The sequence below is a fragment of the Dicentrarchus labrax genome, unplaced genomic scaffold (genome assembly GCF_905237075.1).
Source record: "Dicentrarchus labrax unplaced genomic scaffold, dlabrax2021, whole genome shotgun sequence".
Lineage (NCBI taxonomy): Eukaryota > Metazoa > Chordata > Actinopteri > Moronidae > Dicentrarchus > Dicentrarchus labrax.
Genome location: NW_026136721.1, coordinates 9,295,278 through 9,309,757, shown reverse-complemented (window position 1 = coordinate 9,309,757; position 14,480 = coordinate 9,295,278). Strand labels below are relative to the sequence as shown.

The 14,480-nt window shown below is 40.1% G+C and overlaps 2 protein-coding genes across 3 annotated transcripts in view; both read right to left on the bottom strand.

Annotated features, from left to right (window-relative positions):
- Positions 1–6: 6 nt before the first annotated feature.
- Positions 7–7,663, bottom strand: LOC127355327 (NACHT, LRR and PYD domains-containing protein 12). The gene is made up of 9 exons (XM_051386104.1): positions 7,494–7,663; positions 4,788–6,423; positions 3,265–3,609; positions 2,217–2,384; positions 1,962–2,132; positions 1,543–1,758; positions 1,280–1,453; positions 703–876; positions 7–499 (listed from the first exon to the last, which is right to left on the bottom strand). The coding sequence occupies exons 2-9, from the start codon at positions 6,398–6,400 to the stop codon at positions 484–486; spliced, it is 2,877 nt and encodes a 958-aa protein (XP_051242064.1). The 5' UTR covers positions 6,401–6,423; positions 7,494–7,663; the 3' UTR covers positions 7–483.
- Positions 7,664–10,168: 2,505 nt separating this feature from the next.
- The window catches only part of LOC127355325 (ras and Rab interactor 2), a 36,263-nt gene continuing 31,951 nt past the window's right edge, over positions 10,169–14,480 (bottom strand). Inside the window, exons 12-13 of one of the 2 annotated variants that reach the window (XM_051386101.1) lie at positions 11,830–11,993; positions 10,169–11,471 (exon numbers count right to left, since the gene is read on the bottom strand). In XM_051386101.1, the coding sequence (XP_051242061.1) occupies positions 11,154–11,471; positions 11,830–11,993 (482 nt within the window). In that variant the 3' untranslated portion in view covers positions 10,169–11,153. Of the gene's footprint in view, positions 11,472–11,789; positions 11,994–14,480 lie in introns of both variants that reach the window. The other variant, XM_051386102.1, reaches the window with a different exon arrangement.

Below are 14,480 nucleotides of genomic sequence, written 5' to 3'. Positions count from 1 at the left end.
CAGGGGTGAACCAGCACTGCACAGCATGGCTGCACAGCAGTTTTATTTTTTTGGTCACACAGATTACATCTTGTTTCAATGCCTGCATCAGATCCAATAGTTGAGTCCAGAACAAGCATAATGCAGGCACATATCTTATGAGCAGATACAATACTTCAAACATTCATCATACATTACCCTCTCTTTTCAAAGGATTATCTTTTTAAGTGCTTTGCATTGCAACCTAGTAAATCACTAGTAGTAAGGCACTGTATACAATTAATACATCATCACAGTAAAAAAAGTAAAAAATAAATGACAATATATGTAAAAAATGGATGGTGAAAAGAGATCTTCTCATATATTTTCACATGCTTTCTGAAAATGATTGTTAAGCAGTAAATAAAGTCAGATTAACGAAACAAAGGTGGACTAACTGCACTTGTTTTGTAGCCACAATGTACACTGAAACACAAGGAGTGTGTGGTGTTTCTGTCTGTCTCCTCAATCTGCAGAGACACTGAAAGATAAGAAAATAAAGACACGAATGAACGTCTGAAAGTGAGTAACATTTCATTTGCACATTTACGACTGGACAGGAAAAAATACACATACTATATTAGCCTATTTTTCTGCTTCATGTGACCAAGGTACAGGCATTAAACATGAATACCTGCTGAAATCTATTATATGCATTTTTAAATCATCAATATCAGTACTCACTCTATTGTATGTAAAGTGTATTTCTTGCTCTTTGTTAGTTTCATAAGCGCTCTGATTCCAGAGTCTTCCAGGATGTTGCCCATCAGATGCAGCTCTTTCAGATGTTTGGGGTTTGACTTCAGGGCAGTGGTCAGGAACTGAATGCTCCTCGAGCTCAGGCCGCAGCTCCTCAGTCTAGAGAGAAAACAAAGCTTTTATGCATGCTTTGATCAGAGAGTTGCTGATTTGAATGTATTTTAAAGCAAAGTTATATATATACGGTAGCGTAATTATTAATAAGCAGCACTTATTACATGGCTAAGAGTTATCTTAATGCACGTTTTGACTGACTATAATTTGGCAGTTGCAGTTTGTAAACACAACATTCAAAGTTGCCCCGTCCTCCTGGGCTCCTCTTGCTTACCTCTGGCACCTGGGGTACGTTCAGTCTGAGTCCCGCCGGTTTTTGTCATTTTATTTTGCGTATTTAATGGTCTGCCACTCAGTGAGACATACAGCAGAGCACTGAGCTGCTGAATGAATATCATTCTGCCTTTAAGAAGCAATAAGTAATAATAAAGAATGTAAAAAAACTTACAATAATTTCTCCAGACCACATTGAGGGCTTCTGAGTCCCATGCAGAGTTTCTCCACTCCCTTATCTTGAAGGTCATTGCCAGACAGGTCCACCTCGCTGATAATACACTCCTTTGATGTAAATCCTGATGCAAAGTCTACACAACAGGCATCAGTCAGGCCGCAGTGACTCAGGCTGAAATGGGACAAAAATTGTGTTGTAGCGTACTGTTATAACATCACAATATTTGTGTAATGAAGAATTATGTTTTGAAAATGATTTACTTGAGAGTTGTCAGATGGCTGTACGGATTCTTCATGACACCTAAAATTTCTCTGACTCCATGGTCTCCAAGGAAGTTCATGCTGAGGTCAAGCTCTTTCAGCTCGACTGCCTGCCAGTCTGTTCTTTGCGTCCACCCACTGTAGAGCTGTGAGACTGAACACAGCACCTTAGCCAAATATATGCAACCCAAGCAAGTGATTCCACAGCTTGAAACGCTGAAAGGAAATGAGAAAATAAGAGAAATGGTTTTTATTTAATAGTTTAGGGATATTAAATGATCAGTACAGGAGCATTGTTAGCTAAATACTGCAGAGAAGATTCAGTCAGTTATCAGTGAAAAATAAAATTCTTTTCATACCAACATTTTCTTCAGTCAGTATGTAATCAAAGAAGAATTACAAGAGCAAGGTGTCCTTACTTGAGTTTTTCCAGACTACACCATGCGTACATTCCCTCGCAGATAAGCGCAAACCCTGAATCTTTCAAACTGTTGTTGCTCAAATTGAGTTCTACCAGAGTGCTGCTTTCAAACTTCAGAGCTTCCCCGATACCCCCACAGCTCAACGCAGTGAGGCCACAGTGGCACATCCTGCCAAAGAGACAAAGATGGAACTGGATTCTATTCATACACGTTGACAAGGCTAAATGGGTTTATATATTAAGTCATACTCACTCCAGCTTTGTGAGCTTCCATATATCAAATTTATGAAAGAGCTCATTGGCCCCCTTGTCTCCCACCATGTTGATGCTCAGATCCAGCACTTTCAGGTGGTCGGGGTTGTTCTGCAGAGCTGACGCCAGATAATAGCAGCCCTTTTTCTCAATTCTGCACTGTGATAGTCTACAATAAAAAAAAAATGACATAGCAACATGACTGAAATGTAATAAATGTACAACCATTTTTTAAAAGCTGACAGTCTATAATGAGAGAGGAAGTGTTTGTATCTGTGTCATTTAGTTAGGGCCCGAGCAGCAAAGCACTGTGAGGACCATACTGAACCTGCTCAGGCTATTATTATTTTATTTATTTATTTTATTATATTTCCCAATTAATCACATTCACAAAAATCAGCGGTGGCAAAAATGTAAGTATTCTATGGGTCTCACACATGGGCGTGGCAAAATGGCTTAACCACGCCCCCTAAACTCAGCCCCCAAGACACATTTGACTGAAAATTGGTAGGCACCTGTATAATGACCAGACAAACAAAAAAGCCTCCTGGACCCATATCCCAAATCCAGCAGGAAGTCTGCCATTTTGAATTCCGTGATCATTTTTGGTAGGAGGAACCAAAAATGATCACGTTCCGTTCAATTTTCTAGGACCTAGAGAATTGAACGGAACAAATTCAGATTTGGTCACTGCAATCTAAAGACCATCACTATTAAAAGTTGTGCTCTTTGTGCATCGAATGTCCATGATTTGGTGTAAAATTTCGACATTTCACCATGAAACAGTAGGTTGTCATAAGCCTTGGATGGCAATGGTGATCTGATTTCTGTACAAATTTTACAGTGTGGTCCACACATGATATGCTGGCACATAACACGCCTGCAACACACCCCAACATGCAACTTTGAGGGCCCAATCATTGCTTCTTGCAGCTTTAATTATCAGTGTCATTCCATGTGCAAAGAACATCAAACACTATGAACATTCTACATTTTCACTGTTTTGATACCAACATGATTTCAAGAATATGGGGTGGGCCAACACTTACTGAAGTGTTCTTAACTTGCATTCAGGAGAACTCAAACCATCAGCGAGACGTTGCAGTCCCTCATTTCCTATTTCGTTCTTGCTGAGATCCAACTCCTGCAGTTTCCGGGACTGTCTCAGGGCTGAGGCTAGGTATTTACAGGCGTAAGCGGTCACTCCACAGCCTTGCAACCTGAGCGTTTTCAGTCTGCAGTTTTGATCGCTCAGCCCCTCCATGAGTTGTCTCACTCCATCGTCACTGATGCTGTTGTATCCCAGGTCCAGCTCTCTCAGGTATGACTCTTTGGTGCTCAGGACTGCTGCTAAGGCTGGACAACACTTATCTGTCAGGTTAGAGAATCGCAGCCTGCAATGAGAAGGGAGTTAATGACACATGTCAAAGTGTGGTCACCATAAATGACAGGTCTGGCATTAAACAATGAACTGATCCTACGAACATGTACTGTCTGTGTATCCAAAGTCCTACTCTTCTGTGTCATAGAGCTCCATTAGAGCTTAATGCTAAAAATAACGTAGTGTTTGTTTTTGTCTTTTCATGGGATTTGTTGACATTGAGAAACTTTTAGGAGAAATACTTTTAAGACATTTAATAAACATTACACACAAATGATAGCATATAACAGAAAATTCAATTCAGCAACAAGTCACTAATTGTTCCTGGATGTACAGTGCAGTCCTTAAGAATATGAACACTGACACATTTTCTTTGAGCACTGTCTTCCAGCACATATCAAATGAATGAAGACATAAAATGAGACAATGACTAAGACGTTAATGTGTGGATTTTCAGTTTTAGCAGTGTTCAAGGATGTGTAGGAATCAGAACTTTAAAACTATGTCTCAATTTTTGGACGGAGCAGGAGGACAGCCATAGACTCTTTACCCAATATGGGTGTAAACACAGACTTTTGGTATTTAGGCTTTGAGACGATTGCCACCACCCAACTACGATAGAAGCAAATCTGTGGCACTCAAAGCACTGAAAAATTACTTTAAAAAAATTCAACATACCAGGAACACCGGTTACTAGAGATATACACAGACCTTACTGTGCATAATTACCAGCCGCAACAGTAATGGTGGAAATGCGGAAAGATTTTGTCAAGGTGATCACAACTGTGTAAGATGCAGTAACAAAACTTGTGGTGTGTAGTTGAGATCAAAATGAAGGCTGAGTTTGAAGATGGGTGTGGTCCAAGCAATGAGTACTGAGTACTCATGTAATAATTTAATAATTTAACTGTTGAAAGGGAGGTCTGTTGATTGGGAGTAACCAGAATATTGTTTCCGGTAAAACAGCTTGCTGCCAAGTTTCATTGTCATTTGTAATGTCATCATCAGCATAAATAAAACGTGATCAAATATATTTGTGTGATTTGGGTGAGGTGACCCCTATGAACCACAATTTTCGAACTCATTCTGCTGGAACAGAAAGCCAGCACAAAATAATGTGTAAATGTACAAATATATATGGAATGTGTTTATATAAATGATAAAGGTTGAATCCAATGAGTACGAACTTACATGGCTTTCCTGGATTTCAAAACAGCTGGCAGCTGCCTGAGGAGTCTTTCATCACATCTTGTGGACAGTTCCATCTCAAAGCTATCTCTCATTCCTCCAAAATTTGTGGTCCTTTGGATCATGAACAGCCAATGTGGTGGTCCAAAGTCACTGATTGGAGAGATTTTAAACTTCAAAAAGAACTTGACCTCACTCAGTAAAGCCTGGCTGTCGTACTCCCTCAGACAGTGGAACAGAACCACAGCGTTGTAAGACAAAATGTTCTCCAGGATCTTCTTCTTGGTGGAGACAATCAGCTGATTGTAAGGCTCCAACACGCTGCGTTCCTTAATGAGGCCAAAGATAAAGCGAAGAAAGACATCATAGTGGTTCTCAGCACCCTGCAGGACCTGGTGCACCAGATACTGACAACAGACGGACGGGTCAGGACTTCTTTCAATGTCATCCAATTTGGCAGACGCAGCCAAGAACTCCTGGATGCTCAGGTGACCAAAGCGAAACACTGTGGTGTTATGCAGCCCTTTCTCTTCTTTCAACACAAGTGGACACTCTTTGGAGAAAGTTGACGCTTCCTCAATACTTATTTCACTTTTTTGAAGATCATGCTCAAACATCACGTTGCCCTTACCCATCCGAAACAGTGCCAGCTTTTTCAGCTTGGCAATAATGTCCGGATTTGATGCTTTGACCAGATTTTCGTGAATTTGGGTTAGATTCAAGGGATTGATTTTAAACCCATCTTCTTCTTTGAGATGATCCTTCAAAACATTTGCCATGATGGTGCAAATTGGAGGTATCTGACAAAGGAAGTCCAGACTCCTTGATATTTTCACATGGTCGATGGCTTTGTTGGACAGATTCTCATTACCGATAACTGTCCTGAAATGCTGCTCCTTCTGTTCATCACTGAACCCTTGAACCTCGGTCTCCTTAAGCAAAAAGCAATCAGGGATTTGGGTTGCTGCTGCATATCGGGTTGTAATCCATATATGAGCGCTGGGAAGTAAATTCCCCCTAATCAGATTGGTCACAAGGATATCCACTGTGGTCACCTCAGAAACATCACTCACAATTGGGCAGCTGAATTTTAGTGGGAGATGATACTCATCCAGTCCATCAAGGACAAACCACACGTTCTTTTCATTTAAGCTGGAAACATCGAGCTCCTTCAGTTCAGGGTAAAATGTTTGGAGAAGTTCAATTAGGCTCAGTTTGTGTTTGATCACATTTAACTCCCAGAATGTGAGAGGAAACAGGAGGTGAATGTCATGGTACCCTTTCCCCTCGGCCCACTCGAGGGCACAACTCTGCACTGTTGTGGTTTTTCCTACTCCACTCACTCCCAAAGAGATGACTGTTCTTTTGTTTCTGTCATGTTGGCAGTCACATGATAAGATGTCTGCGAGGGGGATGGTTTCAAAATAACACCAAGAATGAAGGTCCGATTTGTCAACACTTCTAAATTCATGCTCGTGCAAATTGTTTAATGGGTAGTCCTCCTTGATCATCCGATAGCAAAGTCTTGAAGGAAGTAATGAGTTTTCCGAGTATGCTTCCTTTAGTTTCTGATATTTGTCCTTCAGTGTGGTTTTGAGACAGGTTTGGGGATCCATCACAGAGGCAGTGGTCTAGGCTCCTGCACAGAAAGTGAAAGAGACAACTTTAACTCATGCCAGTTGATTTCAAATCAAACAGGATATATAAATACATGACAAGCACATTATATTGTAGTGACTTTTCTCTTACTTGAATAAGCAACAAAATGTACCTAAACTGTATAACATGTTGCCACATAATATCAACCTATAAACTTTGGCTCAGTTTCCACAACAAAGTTTCAATGTGTAAAACTCTTAAAGTGTGAACCTATGGTGACGTCACCCATTGCTTTGTGGTGTATTATTTTAAAGCCTGGAGTTTGGCATTATGGTCCTCACCATGTTGATTAATGGAGCCAGAAATAACCATATCTGGATGAGAGGGTGGATCTACCGTCAATGAGCCAGACTTGCACATACCTTACCTTCAAATACACATTACCGAATTCTCTGCTTATATGCAAAGTGCAAAACATCTTCATATAACTGAGGGCTTCTTTGAATTAATATCAAAATGTTGTGATGTGTTCAGTGGCTGTCTTACAGTGTAAATTGTGGTCCCTTTATATGTAAAGCTAATATAATAATAATAATATATGCTTATATAATGTTGTCCAACCCCCAGAACACACTCTCAGTTCCTGTCACCGTTGTTTCAGACAGTGCTACTATTTGAAAAATAAATAAATAGAATAGACGGTAAAAAATTTAATATATTAATTATAAATTAATAAAATGTCCTAATTCTAAAAGTAGGAATAACGTAATTGAAAGTCTGCTGCGCCAGAGCAGAGGTTAAATATTGTAACTTAACGCTACACTGGGTTTAAACCCCCTATTGTATTTAATGATGTTAGGTTAGGCCTTCGTTAAACCCAATATGTGGTTAGAACCTGAGTCACTGACATGAAACAGTCTGAGAAACGAAACTAACCGTTAACCGTTAGTTTGAAGTTACGCCCTTTCTTGACAACTGTTAGTAACTTGGCTAACAGCTGTCTGCTAACACAGTTTAGCTAACTGTTATTGTTAAGTGTCAGTATTGCGGCTGCTCGCGGCGCCACGTTACATTTACTAATGAACCGATTCAGTAGTGTAACATACTCACCAAGAAAAACAAGAACATCAACCCTCCAGTGCTGAGACGGTATATGTGTCTGTCATACGGAAGTGGGCGTGGTTTCATAATCAGAAAGACGCACGCGGGACAGTGGCGTCAGATGTCACGGAAGGATCCGTGCTTCAGCTGCTTTCACTTCAGGGAAATATGGCCAACATGATTAGAGACTGCCACCCGCGGGAGGGGGGGTTGAGCATGGCTGTAACTAACCAGTCAGGAAGATGGGTGGGTGGGTCTCATCGTTTCTTCTGTTTGTCCCGCCCCCCTTCAGGTCAATGCAGACAGAGGGAAGCACCTCTTGACCGGGGAACAGTCTTCCACACAACACCGGTGCCGAATGTAAGGGGGGGGGCTTTTATCTCTAATATTAATGTGACAATGTTTAAAGAACAAAATATAGGTTAAAATGAGTTATCCACACTAAAATATAGTGTAACCCTCATACATGACACACACAATATTACTTCATCATCAAACTCACAACAGTAGCTGTCTTAACCAAAGTTAGAAGGCTATAATAAAGCCTGTAATAAACACCAGCACTTTAATTCACATGAATGATAATTGATTATATCATTACAATCTAATGCATAGAAAAGGAATACCAGCAGAATTGATGTCGACTTATCCATTTGAAGGTTAGCTTTACATCTGTTGCATGTCCAGCAGAACATCCACTAGTTCTGTGTCCTTGGCAAACCTATAGCCTATATACTTCCAATGGATCAGTCGTGTTGAATCCGTTCAGATCTCGGGGAATATCATCTGGGCTTCACTGTCCTTCCTGATCTTCAATAGCAGATATATTGCCGGGAGCAGTTTTCTTTAGGCTATCTTTACATTCTGTGTATTTAGATTCCTCTACACTCACAACTCCAGGGGCGTTTCCACAGGGGGGACTACACATTGTCTTTCAGACACTGTAGCGAGCTTCCTTTTAAAGCAAACAAAGATACTGGTATCATTTGAAACTAAAACTTAGGCAAAATTTTGACAATGGAAAAACTGGCATGACAATTTTCAAAGTGATCCCTTGACCTCTGACCTAAAGATATCTGAATGAAAATGGGTTGTAAGGGTCTAAGTTTCCCCTTTGTAGACATGTCCACTTTATGCTAATTCAATGCAATTTTTGGCAAAAATCCTGCATACTGGATCCCTGAACAGTTTTGGAGTTGCATATATTGGGAATGACTGGAAGCTGAGTCACATACTTGTGTAAGTCAGTGCCCCACTTGTGTCACCCCGGTCAAAAAGTCTGGAACACCCCTGCACAACTCGTATGCTCTTCTTTAGTGTATGTGAATTCACTATGCAGAAACCTTAAAAGTCTTACATGATTAGCGCGTATGAAATATATAGACATATGAAATATTATTGTCTGCGTTAAGTTCACAGAACGTAATCCCAGGGTTCATTTTCTCTGCTAGCATACACTCTGTGTTTTCATCATTGATTAATAACTTTAACCTACATGATTCACTGTTTTATGTGCAGTTAGATAGTACATGTTCAATAGAGCTTGTTATTTGATATCTGACAACCTGCTTTTACCTACTGACCTTTATTTGATCCCTCCCCACCATCATTGGCTTTAGTACTCACTGACCAGAACAAGACTGATAGAGACCACACAATCCTTCTTTGTTCTAGTTTTGACTCTTTTGTTTCACTCAAGTGATCTGTGTTTCAAGCCTCAGTACCTAGGCTCATTGTTTGTCTCCCTCTTTAAACTTTATTTTTGGTTGACATACACTAACTTCATGTATTCAGTAAACAAGCGATATCTATGGATCTTAACTAAAGCTCTTTAAAGGACTAGTCTGTAGGAGTGTTTAGTGGTGAGGTTGCAGATTGGAACTTGGGAGTGTGTAGGAGAAACTATTATATTAAATTTGATTATATTCCATTATTATTCCATAGATCCTCCTAAATGTTACACATCTTTAAATGAACTCAAGTTAGAGTAAGACTCAGAATTAACAGTGAACTGACAGTTGGGGTTCGACATTAGAGAGCTATGACATGGGTGAGTTAGAGGTGTGAGAATAATCAGCCATTGTGTTGTAAAATGTATTATTTCTTACCACAGGAAGGCTAGTTTTCATAATAATAAATAATGATCAGTTCCAGGAACCTATTCATCTGGCTGGAAGTAGCTACACAAAACCTTATTGTGAATATGTGACTATAGGTCAGTTTCAAATGGCTCCAATCAAAGGCATGGGTGGGTCAATGTAATAGTAGAATGCAACTTTGATCAGCCTCTATCAGGACATTGATAGAAGCTGATCAAAGTCACATTCTACAGTTAAACACCAACACATGTGGGACAACTCTTAGAGGAGGCTCTCTCAGGGATAGATCACTTGTCTCCTTATATATCAGACCAACACAACCTTACCTTTAGGCTCCTGTGGTAGGCTCTGCAGTCATTTAAAATCAGTTTAATTTCTATTGTATATACATACAGTTTGTGGATTGAAATGTGTGTGACTATGTGCATTACATTTTATAAATACAGTAAAATCCTCCCTTGTTCCAGCGCAGTCAGGGTAACATTGTGCCGCAGAGAAATCTGATATCACGCACAAGAATTGACACTTCCTCTCCAAAATTATGTGAAAATGAAATATCCTGAAAAATACATTGGAGTCAGCAAGTAACTTTGTTTTGATTTTATATATATTTCCACAGTCAGCTTTGAACTTTCCATAACAAACAGTAGAAACAGTGTTGTCTTAAATTGAGAAATAACTGGCATAAATCCAAGTCCACTATTGAGTCCGGTACAGAAATATTAAATCAGAATACAAATCTTTGTCACTTTCCTGATGAAAAAGGACATATATTGAATATAAAAATATTTCTACACAGACAGACATACACGCTACAATTGACCAGCAATTGCAGAAAATAAACATAAGAGCAATAAAAAAAACAATCTTATCTTTTACAATAGTTCATTTTACTTATTAAATCAATGTTTTAGCATGGGTCAGTTTGTTGGAAGCTGAATAATCACTGGCTGAAAGCTTTCAGTAGCATACAGTATGTTCAGTTCCTTTTGAAGGCACCTGGGCTAACAGCAGTTAAGGCAAACGTTAGTTACATATAATGCAATATTAAACTGTGTGACCTCTGCTTTGAGGATGTTATACACGACCAACTGAAGAACGCTCACCTCCATTTAACTCTTCACATACTAAAAATCCTGCAAACCAGCCTCTATACGCGATCCAACAATCTCCGTTCAGCTCAGCAGGACCAAATGGACCCTAAATGCTTGAAGTGTTGATAAATCGAACCAAACAAGCAACAAGCTTTCCATTCTTTGCCTTTTGGCTCGAATCTGAACGACAGTCTTGAAGTGTTTGAGAGAAACACTGACACTTTCCAGAGTCCATCCTACCTTTTTGTGGTTCTTCATAAAGAATAAATGACCTCCTAATCTGCATGGCATCATATTGGATCACAGACTTTTCCTATCTGCATCAATAGGCCAATATACAACTTGTATTCTGTTTCCATTCAGACATCCTCAAATCTATCTACAAAACAAACATCTACAAGCACCAGAAGAATACCACAGAACATAACTTTTGTTTAGGATCAAATGCGGCAAGATGTTACATTCTGCTATTCAGCTTAAAGGCAGTTTCCGTTGTGCATGACGGCAGGGATACAGAGGTTCAGGTTAGACACCCTCCTATAGACAAAGTGGAAGATCTGTGTTAGGGGCCGGCTGTGGAGCTCAGCTTTGATTCGCTGAGGGTGTGTGTCCGGGGCGAGCTGCTGGCTGGTGTCCTCAGTGACCAGAAACAGTGCATAGTTCTCGGGGTCAGGGATCTTGAACTTGGAAGCGCAGAGTGAGCAGACCTCCTCTGTGGTTGTGTAAGGGTGGACGACCAGGGTTTTGGCCGTGCAGCCCGTGTCCAATTCCTGCAGGGCTACACGCAGATAATTCTACAGAGAGAAACAAAGAAAGCATGTGTTAACATTTGGCAGTACAGACAGAAAACAGCATTACTGATGAGTTAAGCAGGCAGGCAAAAAAACACATGCAGTAACAGCTATAGAAAGAAACCACATGCAGTTGTTAAATGTTCCACTAGAGGGAGCTTTCTACCATGAAACCAGACCCTGATCCACATGCTGTGATGTTAGTAGAAACTGTGTTCCTTTTCACTGACGAGGGCCAAAACACAGCACCGCTCATGCACCTTTCCGAATGCTGAATGCTGAAGTTTGGTGCCAATTGGAATTGGTACAACTTAGACTCACTGCCTGGACGTTCAAGGTGGGTTCAGGTCAGGCGTGATACCTGAAAGTCGTCCACAGACGGCACTGAACGCTGGGTGGTCCGCCGGCGGTGCCACTGGTGCAGGGTGTTCCTGGCCTCGGAGCTCAGTACCCGGGCCGCCTGCTCCTCCTGGAAGTTCTTGATGAGGGCCATGGCTCCGTAAGCGCTGGTCAGGTAGTAGCCCCCTGGGGGGTGGAAAGTAGAAAAAGATGTTTGAGGGGAACTGATAGTGAAACACATCAGGGCAACTTATCTAAAAATGAAACTGGCTGACATCTCATTGACTCATGTGTCAAATTATCAAGAAGGGTCAAACACTTCCTCCTTTGGAACAGAAATGAACCAGAACAAGAATTCACAGGATCCACATCACAATTTGAGCAACTCTACAATGAGCTTACGTGCCAGACAGGTTGACGCTGATAGGAAAATATTTCATTCTGGGAGGGTTTTTACTCTGAACCTGTTCCAGCCCATTGAAACCAAACACGGCAGGAATTTCCTACCAATGTCTTAAAGACTTTCCTTCCTATGTGTGCATTTCTCAAGCCAAATGCATTTCATATTCGACACCACAGCATCACTGTGAAAAATCAGTTCTTTTTTGGCGTTTCATTTTCAATAAAACTTTAATGCTAATGAAGTGGCGGAGAAGGGCAGCTCCAGGCCCCCAGCATTTGAATGGGAAATGTTTGATTTACGTCACTACTGACCCTACCGGTTCTGAGGTCCTTGTGCCACAAGAAAACTCTTCCAGAATTGTTTTCATTTTCAATTTTTATCAAGAATTTATATCATGTGATTAAAGAAATGTCTTTTTAACAGTCTTAACATTGGTGCTGATCATGACACTGCTGTAGTAACAATCATGTCTTGTCTTGACTATAGCAGTGATTAAGACTATACCAAAGAGCTTATTAGGCTGAATTCTGACTAATGCAACACCTACTAAGTCAAGTAGTTTGTGTGTGAGTGTTCAGTGAACTGTCGAAAACAAAATAACATTTGTATACAAACGAAAAGTTGAATTCATAAGCAAGAAAACACACTCAGAGGATTAACTGCTCCAGCTTCACATAGTCTGGTGTGACCAGTGGCTTATGGTGCCTAATATTAGCTGACATTAGCTATATAAAAATGGCTGTGTAATTGACATTACTTAGCTGACTTTATGACTCCTCACTACTTGTGCTACTGTTATGCTTTACCATAATCCTGTAAGTGTCACTTGTGGCTTTTGCAAAAGTTACACAGTTTAGCTTGAAAATCAAGCCTCAGAGCTAACACATACCCAGTGTAAATGAACCTTTTACAGAGCCATGACAATAGTTTCAACAGCAAGCTAGAGTAAAATTTGTCTAAATTACTAAATGATGAATTGGTTATTTTGATCTGTTGCACTAAAAGCAATGAAAGGGATTGCAAACATCTCTTCACCCATTGTTTCCTGTACATTGATTTATTTGTGCCGGCCTGCCAACATTTTTTACAAACAAAATCAGTGGTGGAAGAAGCATTTTGATCATTACCTTAGGTAAAGGTAGACATACCATGGTCTAAAAATACTCAATTACAAGAAAAAGTCCTGACTTCAGAATGTTACTTATAGGTAAAAGTACAAAAGTATTAGTATATAGTATCAGAAAAATGTACTTTCAACTAAAGCAGAACTTCCATAATGTTATATTATTATAGAATATTAAATCTTTCTGTTTTTTTTGTTTTTTATCATTGACAAATATGTGTAAGAGCATTTTAATGAGAGCGGCTGGCTCTGGAGAGTTGGTGAACAGGGTGGGAGCTGGTCTGGTGCCAGTCTCGTTCACTCTCTACTCCATTCTGTCCACCTGCCACTGTGGGTCCATGCTTTGTAGGTGACTTTTTTGCGATGTCATCACCATTCATATACAGCCAATGTGTTTATGATTAAATTGTTTACTAGATCCCAAAGTCCTTCATAGATCTATCCTCATAATCCTACTGTCAAAGTGCATTAGATTGATGCATTAACATTTTAACCCAGACCCCCCCAGTCCAAAATCCTATGAGAAACAATGCAGGCAGTGCATTTAACACACATAGCAATTTGACCCATGATTTCGATACAAATACTGATTAGAGCAGCTTTAAGAAGCAAAAGAAGGCATATACTGTATAGTGTGCCCGTATACATCACTCAGTCTTCATCATACAGCAACCTAATGCTGCAAGGGAAACTGTGACAGCTGGAAAGAAAAGCCTCTGACGGTGAAGACTTTGAAGACGTGACCCCCACCCCTGATCTCGAATGATATCGACCATTTCCTGCCATTCAACTGGAGGTGTGCCTTACGCTGACCAGGTTATACAACAGCCTGGTATGCACATTAAACTCACACTACACTGTAACCTGCCTGACCTCAAGAAGGAAATATCCAACATTATATAACTTGAAGCGGAGGTTAACGTCCTCTGAAAATCAAAACAGCTCAGGAGTATGTGCTACTTGCAAAGTGTCCTCCACTTACAGAGCTACACAGGTAAAAGAAGAGTTTTTGGTTTTCCTCTTTGCACTCTTTGTTTATTAGGGTTGAACCTTGCTGTAAGTTTTAAAAGGAATAGTTTAACATTTTGGGAAATATCCTTTCCATAATGTTATAATAACCAACTTGTTTAGTGAGCTTTAGAGGCTT

Bases quoted from the DNA above. Each gene is read 5' to 3' on its own strand.
- LOC127355327 (XM_051386104.1), bottom strand. From the start codon at position 6,400: ATGGATCCCCAAACCTGTCTCAAAACCACACTGAAGGACAAATATCAG. The intron at 1,759-1,961 runs GTAAGGACACCT...ATTTCCTTTCAG, and splicing joins TGTAGTCTGGAAAAACTCAA to CGTTTCAAGCTGTGGAATCA. The intron at 877-1,279 runs GTAAGTTTTTTT...TTTTCTCTCTAG, and splicing joins TGTGGTCTGGAGAAATTATT to ACTGAGGAGCTGCGGCCTGA.